Source organism: Heteronotia binoei, chromosome 1 (assembly GCF_032191835.1).
Source record: "Heteronotia binoei isolate CCM8104 ecotype False Entrance Well chromosome 1, APGP_CSIRO_Hbin_v1, whole genome shotgun sequence".
Lineage (NCBI taxonomy): Eukaryota > Metazoa > Chordata > Lepidosauria > Squamata > Gekkonidae > Heteronotia > Heteronotia binoei.
Genome location: NC_083223.1, coordinates 150356897 through 150377078, shown reverse-complemented (window position 1 = coordinate 150377078; position 20182 = coordinate 150356897). Strand labels below are relative to the sequence as shown.

The 20182-nt window shown below is 41.5% G+C and overlaps 1 protein-coding gene across 2 annotated transcripts in view; it reads right to left on the bottom strand.

Moving 5' to 3' along the window:
• SMOC2 (SPARC related modular calcium binding 2) overlaps positions 1–20182 on the bottom strand; it is a 257957-nt gene that overhangs the window by 170793 nt on the left and 66982 nt on the right. For both annotated transcript variants that reach the window (XM_060242496.1, XM_060242504.1), the window contains exon 2: positions 1181–1352. In XM_060242496.1, coding sequence (XP_060098479.1) covers positions 1181–1352 — 172 coding nt within the window. The remainder of the gene's footprint in view (positions 1–1180; positions 1353–20182) is intronic.

Sequence of the window (20182 nt, the reverse complement as noted above, 5' to 3'; positions counted from 1 at the left end):
CCTTCCCTCCATTAGAAATAATGAAGGATAGGGGCACCTTCTTTGGGAGCTCATAGAATTGCCCCCCCCCCCATCCAATCCTTTTGAAACTTGGAGGGTGTTTTGAGGAAAGGCATCATATGCTATGCTGCAGATTTGGTGCCTCTTCCTCAAAGAACATCCCCCCCAGAGCCCCGGATACCCACAGATCAATTCCCCATTATTCCCTATGGGAATCGTTCTCCATAGGGAATAATAGAGTGCCCAGTAGACATTCCCCACCCCCACTTTCTAAAGCATTCTAAAGTGGGAGGAAGGCCTCCAAACTGGGGAATCCCCTGCCCCCCCTCTCTCTCACACACACACATTTACTGGGTCGGGTTGCTCCACAACTTTACTTGCTCTGAAAATGAAAGTAAAAGAAATGGAGGGTCTGTGCTCTGACAAAACTGCTGCTGACCCTTCCCCATGAAGCACTTCCTGTTTCTTGCTTCCTGGTCAACTTTAAAGGAACATGTTTTAAAATCGGACCTGTTTGCAGGTTTCTAAACCTGCTAGAGCTCTAGAGGTACATGGTGACTGTGGGAGCGGGGCTTTCCCTGTAAAACCAGGGGATCCCCTTCTGGGACCTGGGGATTGGGAAGCCTAAATCCAAAGCAGATTAGTTAAAAAGCTGAATCTATTAAAATTGATTTTAAAAACCAGTTACCTAAACAATACACAATGGACAAACTGTTGAAGAAGAGCCATTTGTAGATGAAAATTTCTTAAAATTTCAACATAGTTTCCTGAATTACTATAAAGCAGGAATCTTCCAAACATTGTATAAGGTTATTCAGTTGGTCACACAAACATATTTTGGATCAGACCATTGGTTCATCAAGGTAAGCATTAGATAATCTCACTGGCAGTGGCTCTCCAGGTAGAGATCTTTCACATTACCTACTACCTGATTTTTTTTCCAGCTAGCTATGCCAGGAATTGAACCTGAAACCTTCAGGATGCCAAAATGATGTTGTACAACTAAGCCTGGTCTTCCACATTGAAGAAGCAACCACACAAAAAGCATGCAAATGGTCAGAGCCTGATCTAATCTGCCTGCATGAGGGGACAACAACAGACCTTGACTGAAAAAGTAGAGCTGCTTTACAGGTTAATGTAAGAAGAGACAGTCCTATAAGGTATCTTGATCATTTCTTACCTTTGCAGTTGCCTTTGTATTCAATTCGTAGCTGAGGATCTTTACATTTTGCCCGCAGATATTCACACCTGGACAAAAAAGTCCTGCCATCTGAAGCACACAGTGACTTTTGCGGTGAACCTGTGCAATCCTGGCTGCATTTTTGGTCTTTGTCTTGCTCAACCCTTAAAAACTTAAAACAAAAATAAAAAGATGAGATGGCATATCATTACAAACTGTCCAATTGTCAGTTGCCTATCTGAAGAATGAAAGTTATTTTTTTTCCATGACCCCAAAATTCTAGTTGCAGATTTCTACAGTTTACAGAATACTGAAGGAGAGAATAAAGCATTAAAAACTAGGGTTGCCAATCCCCAGGTGGGACAGGAGGAAAAAGCCACATGGGCATTCACCTTAAATCAACCTCAAATCCTTAGAAATTCAATTATTTATATGCAATTGTTCATAGAAATTACAATGTGACACAAAGTGCAAAAGAGAAACTACTCCCGAAACAATAAGTTCGATATTAATGTCCGACAATTTGTTCCTAGAAATTGAAGTTGGGAAGTAGTGTGTAATGCCGTGAAGACAGAGTCCAATGCTCCAACTCTTCTCTGTTAGCCAATATATAGATGGAGTGCAGCAAGGCAGTAGGACACAACAGGGATACGCTAATTGCCCTGTTTCACACGAGGCTTCAACAAGCTGCATAAGTAAAGAGTTAAAAATCACTAATACATAAACATTACAATATCAAACAATACAATATATAATCCTTATGAATACCTTCGATTATGACTAAAATCATTCATATTGGAGACCAACGCTCCTACATTCAAGAGACAATGACAGCAATAGAAAATTGACCATGATGCACTTATAAACTTATAATTTCTTAAAGGCACAAACACAGAGTTTTCAGTGGTATACTTAATACATAGTGAACTGCAATAGTCCTTCAAAAAACAGCATGAACTATAATATAATCATAGAAAGCACGATAATCCCAGTCACTGTTAAGACCATTAGGTATCAGGGAATCCAGTTTAAAAATCCACCACATTTCCCGCTTCAACAGCCATTAGTTCATATCAACTTTTCCATGAAGCCAAATGGAAAACCTTTCCAGGACAAAGAATTTTAAATCATTGGGATCATGTTTTAATAAGGGGAAATGCTCTACAAAAGGGGCTTCAGCAACAAAATTTTTAACCTGAGATTTATGTTCCAAAATTCTAGTGCGGACTGCACGTCTCATTCTGCCACAATAAATTTTTAAACAAGAACATAAAATAATATACACACAACTTTTAGTAGAACAGGTTGTAGTATCTTTTAATTTTATTTTAAAACCTGTTGTAGGATGTTGAAATTCCTTTAAGTCTAAGGATAAAGGGCAAGCAGAAGTCCTGCATTTATGATGCCCCCCCACATACGTGGGAGGTGCGGTTTTGTTAAAGTCAGACTTCACTAGATGGTCAGATAAATTACTGGTTCTACAATATCCTATTTTTGGAAAGGTACTGCAACTAGGCAGATCTTTAACTAAAAAACAATTTTTTAAAAAATAAATCTTTTGTATAGGATAAGCCAATGGAGAAAATTGGAAGGCACAAGTGAGTCTTGAATTGATAGACTCCCCCTTCTGTATGCTATGATTTCTTCCGGTCAGCATAGATTCACGAGAAATATTGTTAACCTGTTTACAGGCTGTATTCAGCGTATAATCAGAATATCCCCACAATTTAAACTGTCTGCAAATTCTATTTTTTTCGGTTTCATAGTCTTCTACGATGGTGGAATTCCATTTTGCTCTTATTAATTGAGAAAAGGGCAAACTGTTTTTTAAATGACTGGGATGACAAGAGTCATACTTCAAAGGCACAGTTTTATCAGTGGGTTTACGATAAGGCTTAACTGCCAACGTGTTATCTCTGCGTTTAAGGACAAAAGTGTCTAAAAACAGTACCATATGAATATCAGCCTGATAACTGAATTGAATAGACGGATGAACCTGGTTCATCCATTGTAATAAGTGATTAACAATATCAGAATGGGAAATAACAGCCATCACATCGTCAATGTACCGACGGAACCAAATAACAGAAGAAAAAAAAGGATTAACCACAGGATTACAGTAAAATTTATCTTCTAAATAATCCATAAATAAACAGGTAACACTAGGAGAAAAGGGACTGCCCATGGAAACACCTTTAAATTATACATAGAACTGGTCTTGAAATCTAAAAAAGTTGTGCTCAAAAATAATGTCAATTAGTTTCATAAGGAAATGGGTAGGAGGAGAACGATCCAACCTCAACTCCAACACAGTTTCCAAAATCAACCTTACTTCGTCATGTGGTAAATTAGTATATAAAGCCTTAATATCAAAGAACACTAACACAGATTCTGCTGGCACTTGAAGCCCTACAATCTTAGATATAAAATCAGAAGTGTCTTTAATGCAAGAGATTGAGTAACAAACGGTTTCAGAAAAAAATCCACGTACTGACAGAGAGGTTCCAGGAGAGAAGCAGAAGCAGATACATTTGGTCTCCCGGGGGGAGGGAAGCCATTGTTATGAATTTTGGGCAAGATATAGAAAACAGGAACCCGAGGGTACTGTTTACTCAGCCATTCTTTAATCTGGTCAGATATATAGCCCAAATTATTTGCCTCAGTAAGTGTAATCTGTATGAGCCTTTTCACTCTATCAGTTGAATCACAGTCCAATGGTTTATAATAGGTCTGGTCATTTAACTGGCGATGTACTTCTAACAAATAGTCAGATGTATTTAAGACAACAATGCCCTCACCCTTATCTGCTGGTTTGATCACAATCTCTTTATTAGTAGCCAAGGATTTCAAAATTTGGTCATCCTTTCTCGAAAAATTATACCATTTAGGTCTAGGTTGTTGCTCTAAATGTTCAATTTCTTTAAGCACCAATTTTTCGAAAACAGAGATAGAACCATCGAAATGTGCTGGTGTAAAGGTAGATTTGTTCCTAAAGGGAAAGAATGCTACATCCCTTGCGGTCTCCGTATGAAAAAAATCTCTAAATTTTAATTGCCTCGTCATCTTATACAAGTCTAATCTGGTTTGAAAAGGATCGTAAAGTGGTTTAGGTACATATCCCAAACCAAGACTTAAAATTCATGTCTCCTGGTCTAAGAGTGAGTAAGAGGATAAATTAATTATCAAGTTCATTTTCTCGCTCTCGGGGGGGGCGCTTCTGAAAATAAGGAGGGGCCCTAGGTCTCAGATTTCTCAGCCCATACCCTCTAACATAGGTGCCTTCATCACCTGAGGAGACAACAGAATCTTCCCCTTCTGATGTATCAGGTTCAGACCACCCATCAGCCCAAGTTACACGTTTTTTAGAGGTCTGAGGAGCCCACCAATTATACACCTTAGACTGCTCATAATCCGAGGTATCTCTGCAAAATTTTAAGTTGATTCTCAAATTGTTTAACCTTGGCTGTCAAATATTGCAAACTGGTATCAAACACATCCTGTGGTGCTTTCTCCTTTAAACTAGTTACAATAGTCTCTATTTCCGCTTTGGTTTTAATAGCATCTGCTACTGATCTTTTGATAATTAATAACATAAGGTCAAATGAACATTTGTTCAAAACTGCGACCCATTGTGCTCTAAATTCCTCATCCGAAATAAACATAGCAGGTGGTTTTTGAATGCGCAGATCCCTCGGAATCATGTCTGCTTTACAATAGTCCCGCAAAGAGACTGCGTGCATATTCATTCTAATTTCTTTTTTCATTAGAAATTCTAAGTTAGACCATGTATTGGAACCATCTTCTAATTGGTCCAATAAAGAGGAAACCACTGTAGCCAATATGTCATCCTTCTCTTGGTCAGTAAAAGCTAAATATTCTTTCCACAAGGTCATGCTCAATAGAGTATATAGCAACCAAACAGAGTAACGTGAAAAGATAGAACAGGAGAAAAAAGCCACGTGGGCTAGTTGCAGATTTCTACAGTTTACAGAATACTGAAGGAGAGAATAAAGCATTAAAAACTAGGGGCAGGGGATCCCCCAGTTTGGAGGCCCTCTCCCTGCTTTAGGGTCATCAGAAAGCGAGGGGAGGGGAATGTCTGCTGGAAACTCTATTATTCCCTATGGAGACTTATTCCCATAGATAATAATGGAGAACTGATCTGCAGGTATCTGGGGCTCTGGGGAAGGGGGCCCTGTGTTTTGAGGTAGAGGCACCAACTTTTCAGCAAAACATCCAGTCCCTCCCCTCAAGTTTCAAAAAGATTGGACCAGGGGGTCCAATTCTATGAGCCCCCAAAGAAGGTGCCCCTATCCTCCATTATTTCCTATGGAAGGAAGGCATTTTAAAGGTGTGCAGTCCCTTGAAATGTGATGGCCAGAACTCCCTTTGGAGTTCAATGATGCTTGTCACACCCTTGCTCCTGGCTCCACCCCCAATGTCTCCTGGCTCCACCCCCAAAGTCTCCTGGCTCTACCCCCAAAGTCCCCAAATATTTCTTGAATTGGACATGGCAACCCTACTAAAAACATAGCTCTCTCTTTCAAAGATATACATGGACAAAGGGGCAGTGACTAGATGCATAGGTGTAAACTACGCAGGGGCTCCGGGGCTTGAGCCCCTCCTGGATTTTCCCAGCAGGGGCTAAGCCCCCTCTGGGCAACCAACACAGGACTTCTGGGCTTCCAAGTTAAATTTTCAAGGAGAGATCATTATCTTCAAAGGCATGAATGGGGTGGTAGAGTCCATGTGTGATTTTCCCTCTGGGCTGCAAAGCAGTTGGTGGTGTTAATGATTTTACAACCCCAGCTTCTTAGAAATGCTAATTGAGCTAAAACTTTGTTTGTCTTAAAGATGTCACTGGACTCAAACTTTGTTCAACTAGTTAATGATTGGGGGGAGGAATAACACTGTATTGCTATGTTGCATACATTTTGCTATAGTATTTGGGAGTTCTTTTGGCAGATAGATATTTTGTGTCTTCTTCAAGCCTGTGATTATTTACATTCATTAAGTGGATGCTGAACCAGATCCTTTTGAAAATTAATGGCCCCAGCAAGCCTTTTTTTCCTTCTCAAAATGACTATACTCTTAAAGACTTGGTCAAGTAGGTGTATATTGACAATTGTTCACCACCTAGGCATAGGGTTGCCAGTCCCCAATTGGGGGCAGGGGATTCCTCAGTTTGGAGGCCCTTCCCTTGCTTCAGGGTCATCAGAAAACGGGGGGAAGGGAAATGTCTGCTGGACACTCCATCAGCTTTGGCTGATGTTTGAGGTAGAGGCACCAAATTTTCAGCTTAGCATCTGGTGCCTCTCTTCAAAACACTACCCAAGTTTCAAAAACATTGGACCAAGTCATCCAATTTTATGAGCACATGATATGTATGTTTGCAGATCTTAAAGTGACTATTCTAAAAGTGAATTTCAAAAACAGGACACAGCAAGAGACCTCTGAGATACTACTATAACCACTGGCCAACTCCCACCTTTTCCTGGGTTTGGCGCAGTCCATGGGCATTGTTGGGGGGTGCTCCCTAAATGTATGGGGAGGGAGCTTCTCCATAAATTAATAGGTAATGATAATGGAGGCTCCTCCCTATGATGTCACTGGATCAAATGCCTCTGGCTCGGCCCCAGCCCAACCCCCCGCCCCAGGGAAATTGAAAAGTCTATGCCCCTGACTAGATGGAATCCCAAGAAGAATTTCTCTGGCCATTTTCCACTTGCAATCCCAACCAATATAAAAATTATGGCCTGCAAGTGTTGTCCTTAAATTAAATTCTTGCCAGAGTTGCAATCTTGCCTTTATGAAATATTTTTTTAAAAAACAACAACAACAACACAAGCTTTTTTTCTAAGCTGGTCAGTCTTACTGAGCCTGATGCTCTGAGTACTGAATTAGGAGTTCAAGAGATAAGCATTTTATACATGCTAAAGTATGTCTAATACAGAGACACATTTCTTGTATGTACATTTTTGACATCATCTTGGAGAGATCATCTTGGATTTTTTTTCCCACAGATGCACAATAGCCATATGAGTGGCAAGAAATAATCAGCCATTAGAACAGACCAGTTCCTCTCTACTGAAAAGTTTTTATAAGTGTGTTGAAGGTATAAATAGGATTTCACACTGATCAGCAATTGAGAGTGTGTGCCTGAAAACTACATATAAGTTTTAATGTTGAATAGTCTTAGAACTGGGAAAGACAATTACAAACACGGAAACAAAATGTAAAAGTTTTGAAGTTATATTTCTCAGCTGTATCTATGATCAAAAAAAATTCCCCACTCATGGCTGATGTCACTCTCATTTAAGTTTGCAGACAAACTTCTCTACCATTTCACTGTTTTAAATAACAAAATATGAAAGGCATGCAGATACTAATAGATAATCACCCAGGAGGCACAAGGGAAAGCTCTTAAAGAATGCCATAAACCAGCTGAAATTCTGCCAGAATTTACAAAGTGTGCAGTACTTTTCAAGTGCAGTTAAACCGGCCCATATAAAAACTGTATCAACAACTATTTTCTTTTTATTCACATAGCATTTATTATTTCTTACTCTCTCCCATAACACCTGAACTTATTGGTTCCCAGAGCAGTTAATGGTAACATGCGGACAAAAGGAAGTACTTTTTAACTCAGAGATTAATTACATTGTGGAATTAAGGCCTTGTGGAAGTAGTGAGGATCATAAGCATAGAAAAGCAATGAAAGAGAGGCCCAACTAGGCTTGCCAGGTCTCCTGCTATAGTGGGAGACCTCCTGTGGCAACCCTGTGCTTTGCTCACCAGCAACTGAAGTGCCCACCAGCAACTGAAGTATTTGTGGAAAAAATGGGAGGAATTGGCAGTGTGTCAGGAACATGACAGCTTGCTGATATCACAACAGTTAGGGTTGTAAGATTCCCTAGTGGAGGCAGGGGTCCCCCATTGCCAGGTCCAACTTCCTTGCCACCAATCAGCTAGTCGGTGATTGGTGGATTCTCCCAAAACAGGGGAAATCCTCTCATGTGCAGAGACATGTCTACAAAACTGCCCACATGGCCCAGAAGTGATGCTATCACTTCTAGGACATCAGGGCTGACACTCTGGTGTTTGGTATTTGGGCAAAAACTCTATTGTAAATTTGGCTTCTATCATAGAGTTTTTGCCAAGAGTGTCACCCCAATGTCCTTTCTTTTTGTCGTTTTGTACCCTTAGAAGCTCATTGACTCACTAATCTTGAACAGCAGAAGACATTTGTTTCATTTTTTATGCAAGTGCTAAAAGGACTGGGACAAATTTTGCAATTGCTAGAGTGATCTTAGGATCCTTAGGATCACTAAACAAAAGAGCCAGGGTTTCCGGAGTATGGGGGGGATGGTTGGTTGAATAAAGGCTTAATATAGTAATCCCTCATAACCTCAAAAGAAAAATCTACACTCCAGCAGAGCATGAATGGATTTATCAGTCCTGTTAAGGCCACAAGGGTAGATTCTATCAGTGTCAGAAATCTTTCTTGCAAAACAATTGTAGGTATAATGTTCAGTCTTGCAAACAAAAAAGTTCTGCAGTAACGCGGGATGGTAAGATAGTACATGTTTTCTGGATTACGCTTTCTGGATAGTTTCTGGATAGCTTTCTGGATGACACTTCTGTGCTTAACCCACATCAATCCGGCTTTCATCCGGGTCATGGGACAGAGACGGTTCTGGTTGCCCTCACAGGTGACCTCCAGAGGCACCTGGATAGAGGCAACTCGACGGTGCTGAAGTTATTGGACCTGTCGGTGGTGTTCGACAAAGTTGATCATCAGCTGCTGACCCGTTGCCTTGCCGACACTGGGATTCAGAGGTTGGCCTTGAAGTGGCTCTCCTTCTTTCTCCAGGGTTGGAGACAGAGGGTGGCAGTTGGGGATGAACTATCCTGATGACACCCACTCACTTGTGGTGTGCCACAGGGAGCAGTTCTTTCCCCGATGTTATTCAACATCTTCATGCGAACCTCACCCGAGTTGCTCAGAGGCATGGGCTGGGTTGTCACCAGTATGCAGATGACACCCAGCTCAATCTGTTGATGGGTGGCCAGTCCGACTCCACCCCAGATGATCTGTCCATGGCGTTACAAGCTGTGGTGGGATAGCTCAAGCTGAGGAGACTGAAATTAAATCTGACAAAGACAAAGGTCCTGTATCTAAGCCATCGCAGTCCGGGACCAGAGGTCCGCTTACCAACCCTTGACAGAGTGCAGCTCATGCCGGCTCCCAAAGTTAAAAGCTTAGGGGTGCACTTGGATTCTTCTGTAACAGTGGAGGCCCAAGTAACTGTCACTGCCAAGTCAGCTTTCTACCATCTATGGATGGTGAGGTAGTCAGTCCCCTTTCTCGAATGCAACAACTTGGCAACTGCGATCCATGCTATGGTCACCTCAAGGCTGGATTACTGTAATGCCCTCTATATGGGGCTGCCCTTGTCCCAAATCCGGCGTCTTCAAATAGTGCAGAATACCACCGCCAGGCTGTTAATGAGAGTTCCTTTACGGGAACTCATTCAGCCTGTGCTGAAAGCACTGCACTGGCTACCAATAATGTACCAGATTTGCTTCAAGATGCTGGTTTTAACTTTTAAAGCCCTATATGGCCAGGGTCCTGCATACCTTAGGAACCGCCTTTCCCAATATATGCCACAGCGAGCACTTTGGTCTGGGTCTCAAAACCTGTGGACAGTCCCCAGCATCAGCGAAGTTAGGCTTCAGTCAACTAGAGCCAGGGCGTTTTCCACGGCTGCACCTAGCTGGTGGAATGAGTTGCCGTAGGACATTAGGGCCCTGCGAGAGCTCCCACAGTTCCGCAGGGCCTGTAAAACGGCATTCTTCCACCTTGCTTTTCCATAAGGACAACTTGCAGCAACGGACTAGGCCCATAAATTGGAACTTAACATTATTCTGGACTTCCTACCATGCTATGGAGATTTGGGGTCCCTTGGAACATCTAATATTGACTATCCAGTTATACTGCTACCATCGAAATTTAATTGCATCATGAATCATTGTACTAGAATCTATTGTTATATTGTTTTTAACTGATATTTTAACATTCTTTTTATGTCTTATGTATTATCATTGTTTGTATCTTGTTTGGTCATTTTTTGACCCTAACCTGTGAGCCGCCCTGAGCCTGCCTTCGGTGGGGAGGGTAGGATATAAAATAAACAAATACATACATACATACATACAGAGGGAAGAGAGATTTTGAGTAAGATAGACCAAAATTAGGAGTAAACATACTCTGTGGACTCTCAGATTCAAACTACCATGGTTGATTTTGAGGACTTGCTTTTTGATCAGAGAAAATGCTTTGGTTTTGCCCATCTCAAAAATATCAATCAGTATTCTGGCTTTCATCAGTTTCTCATCCAGGGCTTTCATCCAAGTTGAACAAAAGTTATTGAGGAAGACTCAGCGTGGGTTCTGTAAGGGAAGATCTTGTCTCACTAACCTGTTAGAGTTCTTTCAGGGAGTGAACAAACATGTGGACAAAGGGGACTCAATAGATGCTGTTTACTTTGACTTCCAGAAAGCTTTTGATAAAGTTCCTCATCAGAGGCTCCTTAATAAGCTCAAGAGTCATGGGGTGAAAGGACAAGTCCTCTTGTGGATCAAAAACTGGCTAATTAAAAGGAAACGGAGAGTGATTATAAATGGGCAATTTTCTCAGTGGAGGGTGGTAAGCAGTGGTGTACCGCAGGGCTCAGTACTGGTTCCCATGCTTTTTAACTTGTTCATTAATGATTTGGAGTTGGGAGTAAGCAGTGAAGTGGATAAGTTTGCAGATGACACTAAATTGTTCAGGGTGGTGAGAACCAGAGAGGATTGTGAGGAACTCCAAAGGGATCTGTTGAGGCTGGGCGAGTGTGCATCAATCTGGCAAATGAGGTTCAATGTGACCAAGTGCAAAGTAATGCATATTGGGGCCAAAAATCCTAACTATAAATACAAGTTGATGGGATGTGAACTGGCAGAGACTGACCAAGAGAGAGATCTTGGGGTCATGGTAGATAACTCACTGAAAATGTCAAGAGAGTGTGCGACTGCAATAAAAAAAGGCCAACACCATGCTAGGAATTATTAGGAATGGAAATGAAATCAAATCAGCCAGTATCATAATGTCCCTGTATAAATCGATGGTGCTGCCTCATTTGGAATACTGTGTACAATTCTGGTCACCGCACCTCAAAAATATATAGCATTGGAAAAAGTGCAGAAAAAGGCAACTAGAATGATTAAAGGGTTGGAACACTTTCTCTATGAAAAAAGGTTAAAACACTTGGGGCTCTTTAGCTTGGAGAAATGTCGACTGAGCGGTGACATGATTGCGGTTTACAAGATTATTCATCGGATAGAGAAGGTAGAGAAAGAAGTACTTTTCTCCCTTTCTCACAATACAAGAGCTATTGGACATTCAATGAAATTGCTGAGCAGTCAGGTTAGAACTGATAAAAGGAAGTACTTTTTCACTCAAAGGGTGATTAACACATGGAATTCACTGCCACAGGAGGTGGTGGCAGCTGCAAGCATAGCCAGCTTCAAGATAGGATTGGATAAACACATGGAGCAGAGATCCATCTGTGGCTATTAGCCACAGTGCATTGTTGGAACTTTTTGTCTGGGGTAGTGATGTCCTGTATTCATGGTGCTTTGAGGGGGCCACAGGGGGAGGGCCTCTAGTGTCTTGGCCCCAGTGGTGGACCTCCTGATGGCACCTGGTTTCTTTGGCCACTGTGTGACACAGAGTGTTGGACTAGATAGGCCATTGGCCTGATCCAACATGGCTTCTCTTATATTCTTATGTTCTTGATCTGTGGGTATCCTGATTTAAAGTGGCTAACAAACCATCTTTAGCCCTCCTTGTCCCGGAAGTGGTAGCATCATTTGTGGGTCACTTTGGCAGTGATGTAGACAGGTTCCTGTAGTTGGATGTGTCTCTCTACAACTCCCAGTAAGTCCCCTCCCCATGCCCTGCCAATTGCCAGGAGGGTCCTAGGAACCCTAATTCTGGTAAAAGCTAGAAGTGACATAATGGATGCTCTAGGATTTTCAAAAATATTGTGGTTCTGAATAGAGTTCTGAAAATTCTAGAGTGCCCAGGGTTTTTTTTACCAGAACTGCCAGCATCACACCAGGTCCCCAACTCCTTTTCACTCCCAGGCAGGGTCAGCTCACCCATTAGGCAAATTAGATATTTGCCTTGGGTGTCAGGCGGGGGGAGCCAAATTGGGATCTCTTCCCCTGGCACCCAAGACAAATGCCTAATTGCCCTGGGGCAGTTAGGTGGTGGCAGGCAGGCCACTCCCCACCCCGGCAAGGGCAGGCCTCCTCCGCCTGCCCCCCCCCCCCCGGCATGCTCAGATGCCAGCTTCACATTTGCCGGCTTCAGGGGGCATCAGAATAGTGCTCTCTTAATAAAGAGCAGAATGAGGCTTTGCTCTCCCCTCCCTTCCTGTTCCTGCTTTATATTAAGAGAAGGATCTATTGTGATGCTGGCCAAAGTGGGTAAGCACAAGGCTGGTGTCACTACTCTGAACATGCCAGGGGGGCGGGTAGGCCACCTTCCTCCCCCCCCCCCCCGCGTGCTCAGAGTAGCTTCATATGTTCATATGTACATGATGTAGGCAACAGCCTGCCTTGCACTGTTTGAAAAGTAAAGGAAGGTTTTCTCTTTTTAGAATAAAGATATGCTAGAAAAGCATCAGTTTATTACTATAGGCTGTCAGCAAGTGACAATGTATCTCAACAACTACACAGTGTGAAATGGCATGTGGGATGTGCACTGTATGGTGTCTTAATCAGGGCTTTTTTTGAGCAGGAATTCACAAGGACGCAGTTCCGGTTGGCTTGATACCAGGGGGTGTGGCCTAATATGCAAATGAGCTCTTGCTGGGCTTTTCCTACAAAAAAGCCCCGTGTGAAACAATGGTGGTGTCAGGGTGTGTGGCCTAATATGTAAATGACTTCCTGCTGGGCTTTTTCTACAAAAAACAGTCCTGGTCTTAATATTAATGCACATTTACTATCTTCACACATGCAGCAGAAGTACATCCTCTCCTCACTCTTATTATGACAGGTGTTAAATAATTATCATTCACTAGACTTAATTCTCAAGAGATAGACATAAAAGCAGTAGACTTTAGCATTACCATCTATGGTAGACAAATATCAGACTTTTGTTAAATGGAAGCAGATTTCCAAAGTAATTATGGAGAACTGCATTTAATTCTATTTTTTTTAAATAAAAGTAACAAATCTACTTAATTTTTATACATCAACTGCAGTATCTTAGAATTTCTTCGCTTTATGAAAATCAGTAGTAAGGCAAGATAATTATAATTTTCTGTAAATGCCAAAAAATCACAGCAAATCACAAAAACACAGTATTCATATTCTTGGAATTTGAGCACAATATATTGAAACAACAGCGCATTATTTTCCTGTCCTTTCTACTTTTCATCAGTCACACTTTCCCCTTTGTTCTTGCATAATAAATAAGAGCAACAAATCAGATCGTGGAGAACAATCCTGGAACAATTCCTTCATTTTTGCTGAATACACTGAGAAACTGATTTTTCTTAGTTATATTTAGTGGTCACATCAAAACAAATGCAGCACAAATATGTCTAAATTGTAAATTCTGCAAAGCAATTTTTCCATACCTCAAAGCAAAGTGGAAATCTATCTAGCTACATGACTGAGGAATTTGCACTGCAATCAATAACAACAATAATAATAATTCCCATTGAACAGTTTGGATTGCTACTATAGATATCACTATATGACCCACTCAGAGGGAAAAATGAATTACCCCCTGTATGTCTAAGAATGGTCATGAGCTGTAGATCATCAAGAAGAAGGCTACTGTGCTACACACATTAAGAAATTCCACTAGATTACATGAGATTTTCTTCAGCATAAACATGCTTTGTATTGTGCTAGAAAGCTTCTCCATTTACTGTATAAGGTAACATCTGCTGTTCTTAGTGAAGAAAATTAGAACAGGACTTACTGAAGAAGTGCTATAATGAGTTGAGAAATGTATTATACCTCTGACATGCTGTATGAGGCTCAACCCAAAGTCAAAAAGAGGACTAACCCACAAATATTGCTCCATAAGAGCACCATATTTCAAAAAGGGAAGGTCTTCTCTCTGTTTAACAGCACCAAAGAAAGGTAATGTTTGGCAGATACAAGCTTTCCCTTTACTGTGGAGTCCTTTCTTTTTATTTAAAAGGACAGAAGCCAAAACTGATTTTCTTAGGGAAATGTATGAGCAAATATTAATCATAAAATCTGGCATTTCCATACTGGAATCTATATTAGATTTCAAAAAGCTGGTACTTAACACATGTAAAAGGTTTAGGAAGCATCCAGACAAAATCTGAAGCCAAACCAGATTTGCATTTCACGCACTGCGCTCCTCCATAAAAGGCTGAGTTCCATTAATGGAGTCCAAGTATAATTTTAAAATACAAATGATCCACAAATGCACTAACCAGCTCACAAACTAGCCCACTTTTTACCCTAGCAATCCAAATACAAGGATCAGATAGAATTGCCAACTCTGTCTTGAGAAATTCCTGAATATATTTTTTGGAGGGGCGCTACCTGGGAAGAATAGAGTTTAGGAAAAAGAGGAAGCTCAGCAGGGATGCAATGCCAGAGTCTTCCCTCCAAAGCTGCAATTTTCTCCAGGGAAATTGATCTCTGTGGTCTGGAGGTCAATTGTAAATCCAGAAGAACTCCAGCTTCCACTTGGAGGCTGGCAATCCAAGGAAGAGATCATATTCTGTGATCTTACACCTTGATCCTTTGTGGAGATACAGGAAGAAGACTTTTGGATTTGTGTGCAGTATACTCACTCATCTACCATCCCCTTTAGATGAGTGCCTTACCATGCAAAGCTGTATATAGTAAACTGTGTAGGTATATATTCAATGGAATATACTGTCTCTATATTTGGTACTAGTGCAGGAAAAATGTTGTTTTAAGATTTGCAGCATGTCTCTTGGTTGTTGCATCCATAATAATTCACTGAATCTTTCATTATATGAATTAATAAGGACTAGATCCAATTATGTAATAGAGAGGATTTTTATTCATTCAAGATTACTCCTTTCTTATATCCTCTTCCCTAAATATTCTCTGAATAGTAAGGTTGCCAATCCCCAGGTGGGGGCAGGGGATCCCCCGGATTGAAGACCCTCCCCCTGCTTCAGGGTCATCAGAAAGCAGGGGGAGGGAAGGAAATGTCTGCTGGGAACTCTATTATTCCCTATGGAGATTTATTCCCATAGAAAATCATGGAGAATTGATCTGCAGGTATCTTGGGCTCTGGGGGGGGGGGCTGTTTTTTTGGGGTAGAGGCACCAAATTTTCAGTATAGCATCTAGTGTCTCCCCAAAATACCCCCCCAAGTTTCAAAAAGACTGGACCAGGGGGTCCAATTCTATGAGCCCCAAAAGAAGGTGCCCCTATCCTTCATTATTTCCTATGGAAGGAAGGAATTGAAAAGGTGTGCTGTCCCTTTAAATGTGATGGCCAGAACTCACTTTGGAGTTTAATTATGCTTGTCACAGCCTTGATCTTGGCTCCACCCCAATGTCTCCTGGCTCCAGCCCCAAAGTCCCCAGATATTTCTTGAATTGGACTTGGCAACCCTACTGAGTAGAAATGTTGACAGTAGGTGATTTGCTAACCAGATGAAATTTTGTTATTTTCCTGTAAATTTTAAAGTGAGAATAAGAGTTGCAGCCAGTAGATGACCCTATGATTTATGTATACCCAGGAGCTTCTTTGTAGAAAGAGCCCAGCAGGAACTCATTTACATATTAGGCCACACTTCCTGACATCACCATTGTCTCAAACAGGCCTTTTTGTAGAAAAAAGCCCAGCAAGAACTCATTTGCGTATTTGGTCACACCCTCTGAAACCAAGCTACCCTCTGAAACCAAGCCAGCGTTTCTGTGTGTTCCTGCTCAAAAAAAGCCCTGTGCATATCCAACTTTTTCCAGAGAGCCCTTAAGAATATTTTCTTTAAGGTCTCAAGCAGCCTCCAATGGTTACAGATTGCATGGTCCTCTTCCAGCCCTAAAACACATCTTATTACACGAAGGCCTGTGATAACACAGTGCTACACTCTTCTAAGTTCATTTAAGTCAATAAGTTTAGAAGGGTATAACTTTGCTTAGAATTTTACTGTGAAATACCTAGCATTTCATTATTAATTAACAATACAATTCATGCACTTTGCAGATTCATTACTAATTCAAAGATGAAGTATAAGATCACTGAAAAAAAAGCTTAGAAACTTGATAGGGCTTATTTAGAATAAACCCTCTTTGGCATTATTTCAGCGTTTGCTCTGTAACCCACTTCCTCCCAAAGCCAGTGTCCTGGTTAAGATCCTGTTTCAGCCACTAACCAATGATTCAGTTACAAAAGATTTTGCTGCTTATATGAAAACATCTGACTCCAGACAAAGTGTGCCTGGATTCTAATGTGACTCAACAATATTTTACAAAAACAAATATCCTCTACTGCAACACTGATCAGCGCAGATCTACAAGTTAAACATTTAGTACAAAATTGACGTCAAGATTTACAACCTTGGATCAAGATAAAAGAAAAGCTTTGGGATCATTTCAAGATGCCTGAATAAATACCTACTCAGTTGACCCTACAATGGTAATTTTTCTACATGTAGCTACAATACCATTTCACAGTCATTTCACACACTATTTTTTTTTTCTTCTAGCAATCATTTTGATAGCTGGAGATACAGAATGCACAGCGGATGAGTGGCATGTTCAGTGCACTCCATCTAGTATGGTAGAAGTCTGGCAATTAACATTCATATCTTCATTAATGTAAGGGAGTCTTTTAGAATACTTTCTATATGGGACTGCCAATCCAAGATAGTTCTTTAACAAGATGGAAAGAAAGTGTCCGCCAGCCTCCTAACAAAGCAAATAATCTCTGTTAAGAGAGTGCAGAATGATGCCTTCTGAAGAAGACAGGATCCAAATGACCTAAATGACAAGGAGGAGGAGATTGGATTTATACCCTGCCCTTCATTTGAAGTCCCAGAGCGGTTTACAATCTCCTTTCCGTTCCCCTCCTCACATATATACCCCTCAGGACAGGCTGGGGTATAAATCCAAAAATTAATTTTTTAATTTAATTTTTTCAATTTATACCCCTCCCTATCCTGCAAGCGGGCTCAGGGCGGCTTACAACATTAAAAAGAATCACTTCAAAAACATCATAACCACAGATATGTCATCATAACCACAGATAACATCATAACCTCAGATAAATTTAAATTAAACAGACTCCCTGTGAGATAAGTGGAGCTGAGAGAGCTCTTTCAAGAACTGTGACTGACTTAAGGTCACCCAGCTGGCTGCCCATGGAGGGGTAGGGCACGGGTGGCCAACGGTAGCTCTCCACATGTTTTTTGCCTACAACTCCCATCAGCCCCAGCCATTGGCCATTCAATGGACAATACTGTCTCTATATTTGGTACTAGTGCAGGATAAATGTTGTGTTAAGATTTGGCCATCCCTGGAGTAGGGAATCAAACTTGGTTGTCCCAGATTAGAGTCCATGTACTTAACCACTACACCAAACTGGCTCTCTGGTGGGTAACATTCCATTCAGTCAAGAGTACATGGTGGCTATGCAACTTTATGCAGACTTGGAGGACACAGGTTATCTAGACCAATTTCAATACAGATTCAGGCTTGGGTTTGAGATGGGAACACCCTTGATCACCCTGAATGATGATTATCATCAGGAAAGTTAGGGGAATGTATGTTCCTGTTGATCACCCCAGAATACTTTATTTTGGGGGGGGGGGGTGAGTATTTCTGTGTGCGCGCATGTGTGTGCGTGTGTGCATGCCTAAAAATCATGATTGACTTCTGACAACCCCTAGTGGGACTTGGATGTTTTGAAGCAGCTTGCTATTGTCCCAGTTCCAGTCTCCCATCCAAGTACTTGCCAAGATTGGCCCTGCTTAGCTTCCAAGATCTGACGAGAACAGGCTTGCCTGGACTATCCAGGTCAGGACAATCCCCCCAGAACTCTTTTGATACCACTGGCCATGGCATCCTTCTGAACCAGCTGAATGAATTGGGAGAAGGGGATACCACACTTCAAGGGTTCCAATTTCACTTGACCAGCCAATTCCAGAAGATGCTGCTGGGAGACCAGTTGCTGGGGATTTGGAGGGGAGGAATGGAAGGGAGCCACCAGTGATGGCATTGTCACTTCAACATGCAGATGACATCCAGCTCTATTTCTAACAGCTGAGTCAGATGGGTCTGTGGAAGTCCTGGTTGGCTGGTTTTCTCTTTTGAGGCACTTGTCAGATTTAAATTCTGTACACACTTACCTAGCACTAAGCCTCACTGAGCATGATAAGTTTGAATTCTGGTAAACGTACGTAGGAATGTGCTGAGCATGACTTAGCCCAATAAATTTTACAGACCACTTCATCTTGTTATCATTGTGTACAATGTAGATAACTGAGGTATATTCAGAAACATTCTTGGTGGCTGTCCTCTCCAGCCACCAAGCATTAGGTCTCAACATTTTGGGGAAGCAAAAAAATAAATAAATAAATCTGTCAACATTAGCTTTCAAGGGTCAGTCATAAATTATTCTGGCAGAAAGGTAGGAATTTTTACAACCCTGTCCTTACTAAAGGTAAAGGTAGTCCCCTGTGCAAGCACCAGTCTTTTCCAACTCCAGAGTGATGTGGCATCATGACGTTTTCATGGCAGGCTTTTAACAGGGTGGTTTGCCATTGCCTTCCCCAGTCATCTACACTTTACCTCCAGCAAGCTGGATACTCATTTTACCAACCTCGGAAGGATGGAAGGCTGAGTCAGCCCTGAGCTGGCTACCTTAATCCAGCTGCTGCCAGGATCGAACTCAGGTTGTGAGCAGAGCTTGGACTGCAGTACTGCAGCTTACCACTCTGTGCCACTACTCATGAGGAAATTGCCCTGATTTGAGATTTACTACAAATTAAATGTGCCTAGGATTGCAGCTGACCAAGTGTCAGGAGGCAGGAACTCTAGAGCACACTCCTGTATGATCATAGCTTACATTCCAATCCAAACAAAATAGCCTGAGCATTAAGAAACTATATTCCTTTTTAGGAATAAAGTGATTGGCTAACAAAGCAGCAAAACTCTTTCACAAGCTTGGAAGTAATACTCTGGATATGGTGAAATCTGAGATGGCTTGTTGAGAAATTAATCAGCAAACTCAAATACTCATGAAAAAAACTAAGCTTACAGCAACATACCAGCACTAGAAAATATAAGATATAAATAGGCTAAACGTGCCTTCTTCCCGCCCCCGTGCCCCACACAATGCAATGTGTTTAAAATGGTAGAGACTAAGAGAGGAAGCAGATCCAGCATACATCCAGTTCCCTGGGCAAGGATCCAAGTGTCCATGTGGGTGATGGTCAAAAGTTGGATTCTAGAGGAAAGGCAACATCCACATGACATCACAGTAGACAAGGACTCAACTGCTTTACAAATGCAGGTGGTCGGAGGTAAGGCCAAAGTTAGAGTCAACACTGACCACTCACAAGCGTTCCCAATTCAAGGGGGGGGGGGGGTAAGACAAGGCTGTCCACTATCCCCGCTTATATTTATAATAGCTATAGAGCAACTAGCAGATCGAATTAGGAATGCCGGGAGAATAGAGGGGTATAAGTCAGGTATTGAAGAAATGAAAATTAATTTATTTGCGGATGATATCATAGTAATTATGTCTAACCCAAAAGACGGAGTTAAAGAGATTAAGATAATTTTAGATGATTTTGAAAAGTGTTCAGGGCTTGGAGTGAATATGGCAAAATCAGAAATTCTATACCTTAATGTTAATAGAGAGGAAAAACAGGAAATAAATAGGATTACGAATATAGGAATGGGAGCCAAGAGATTA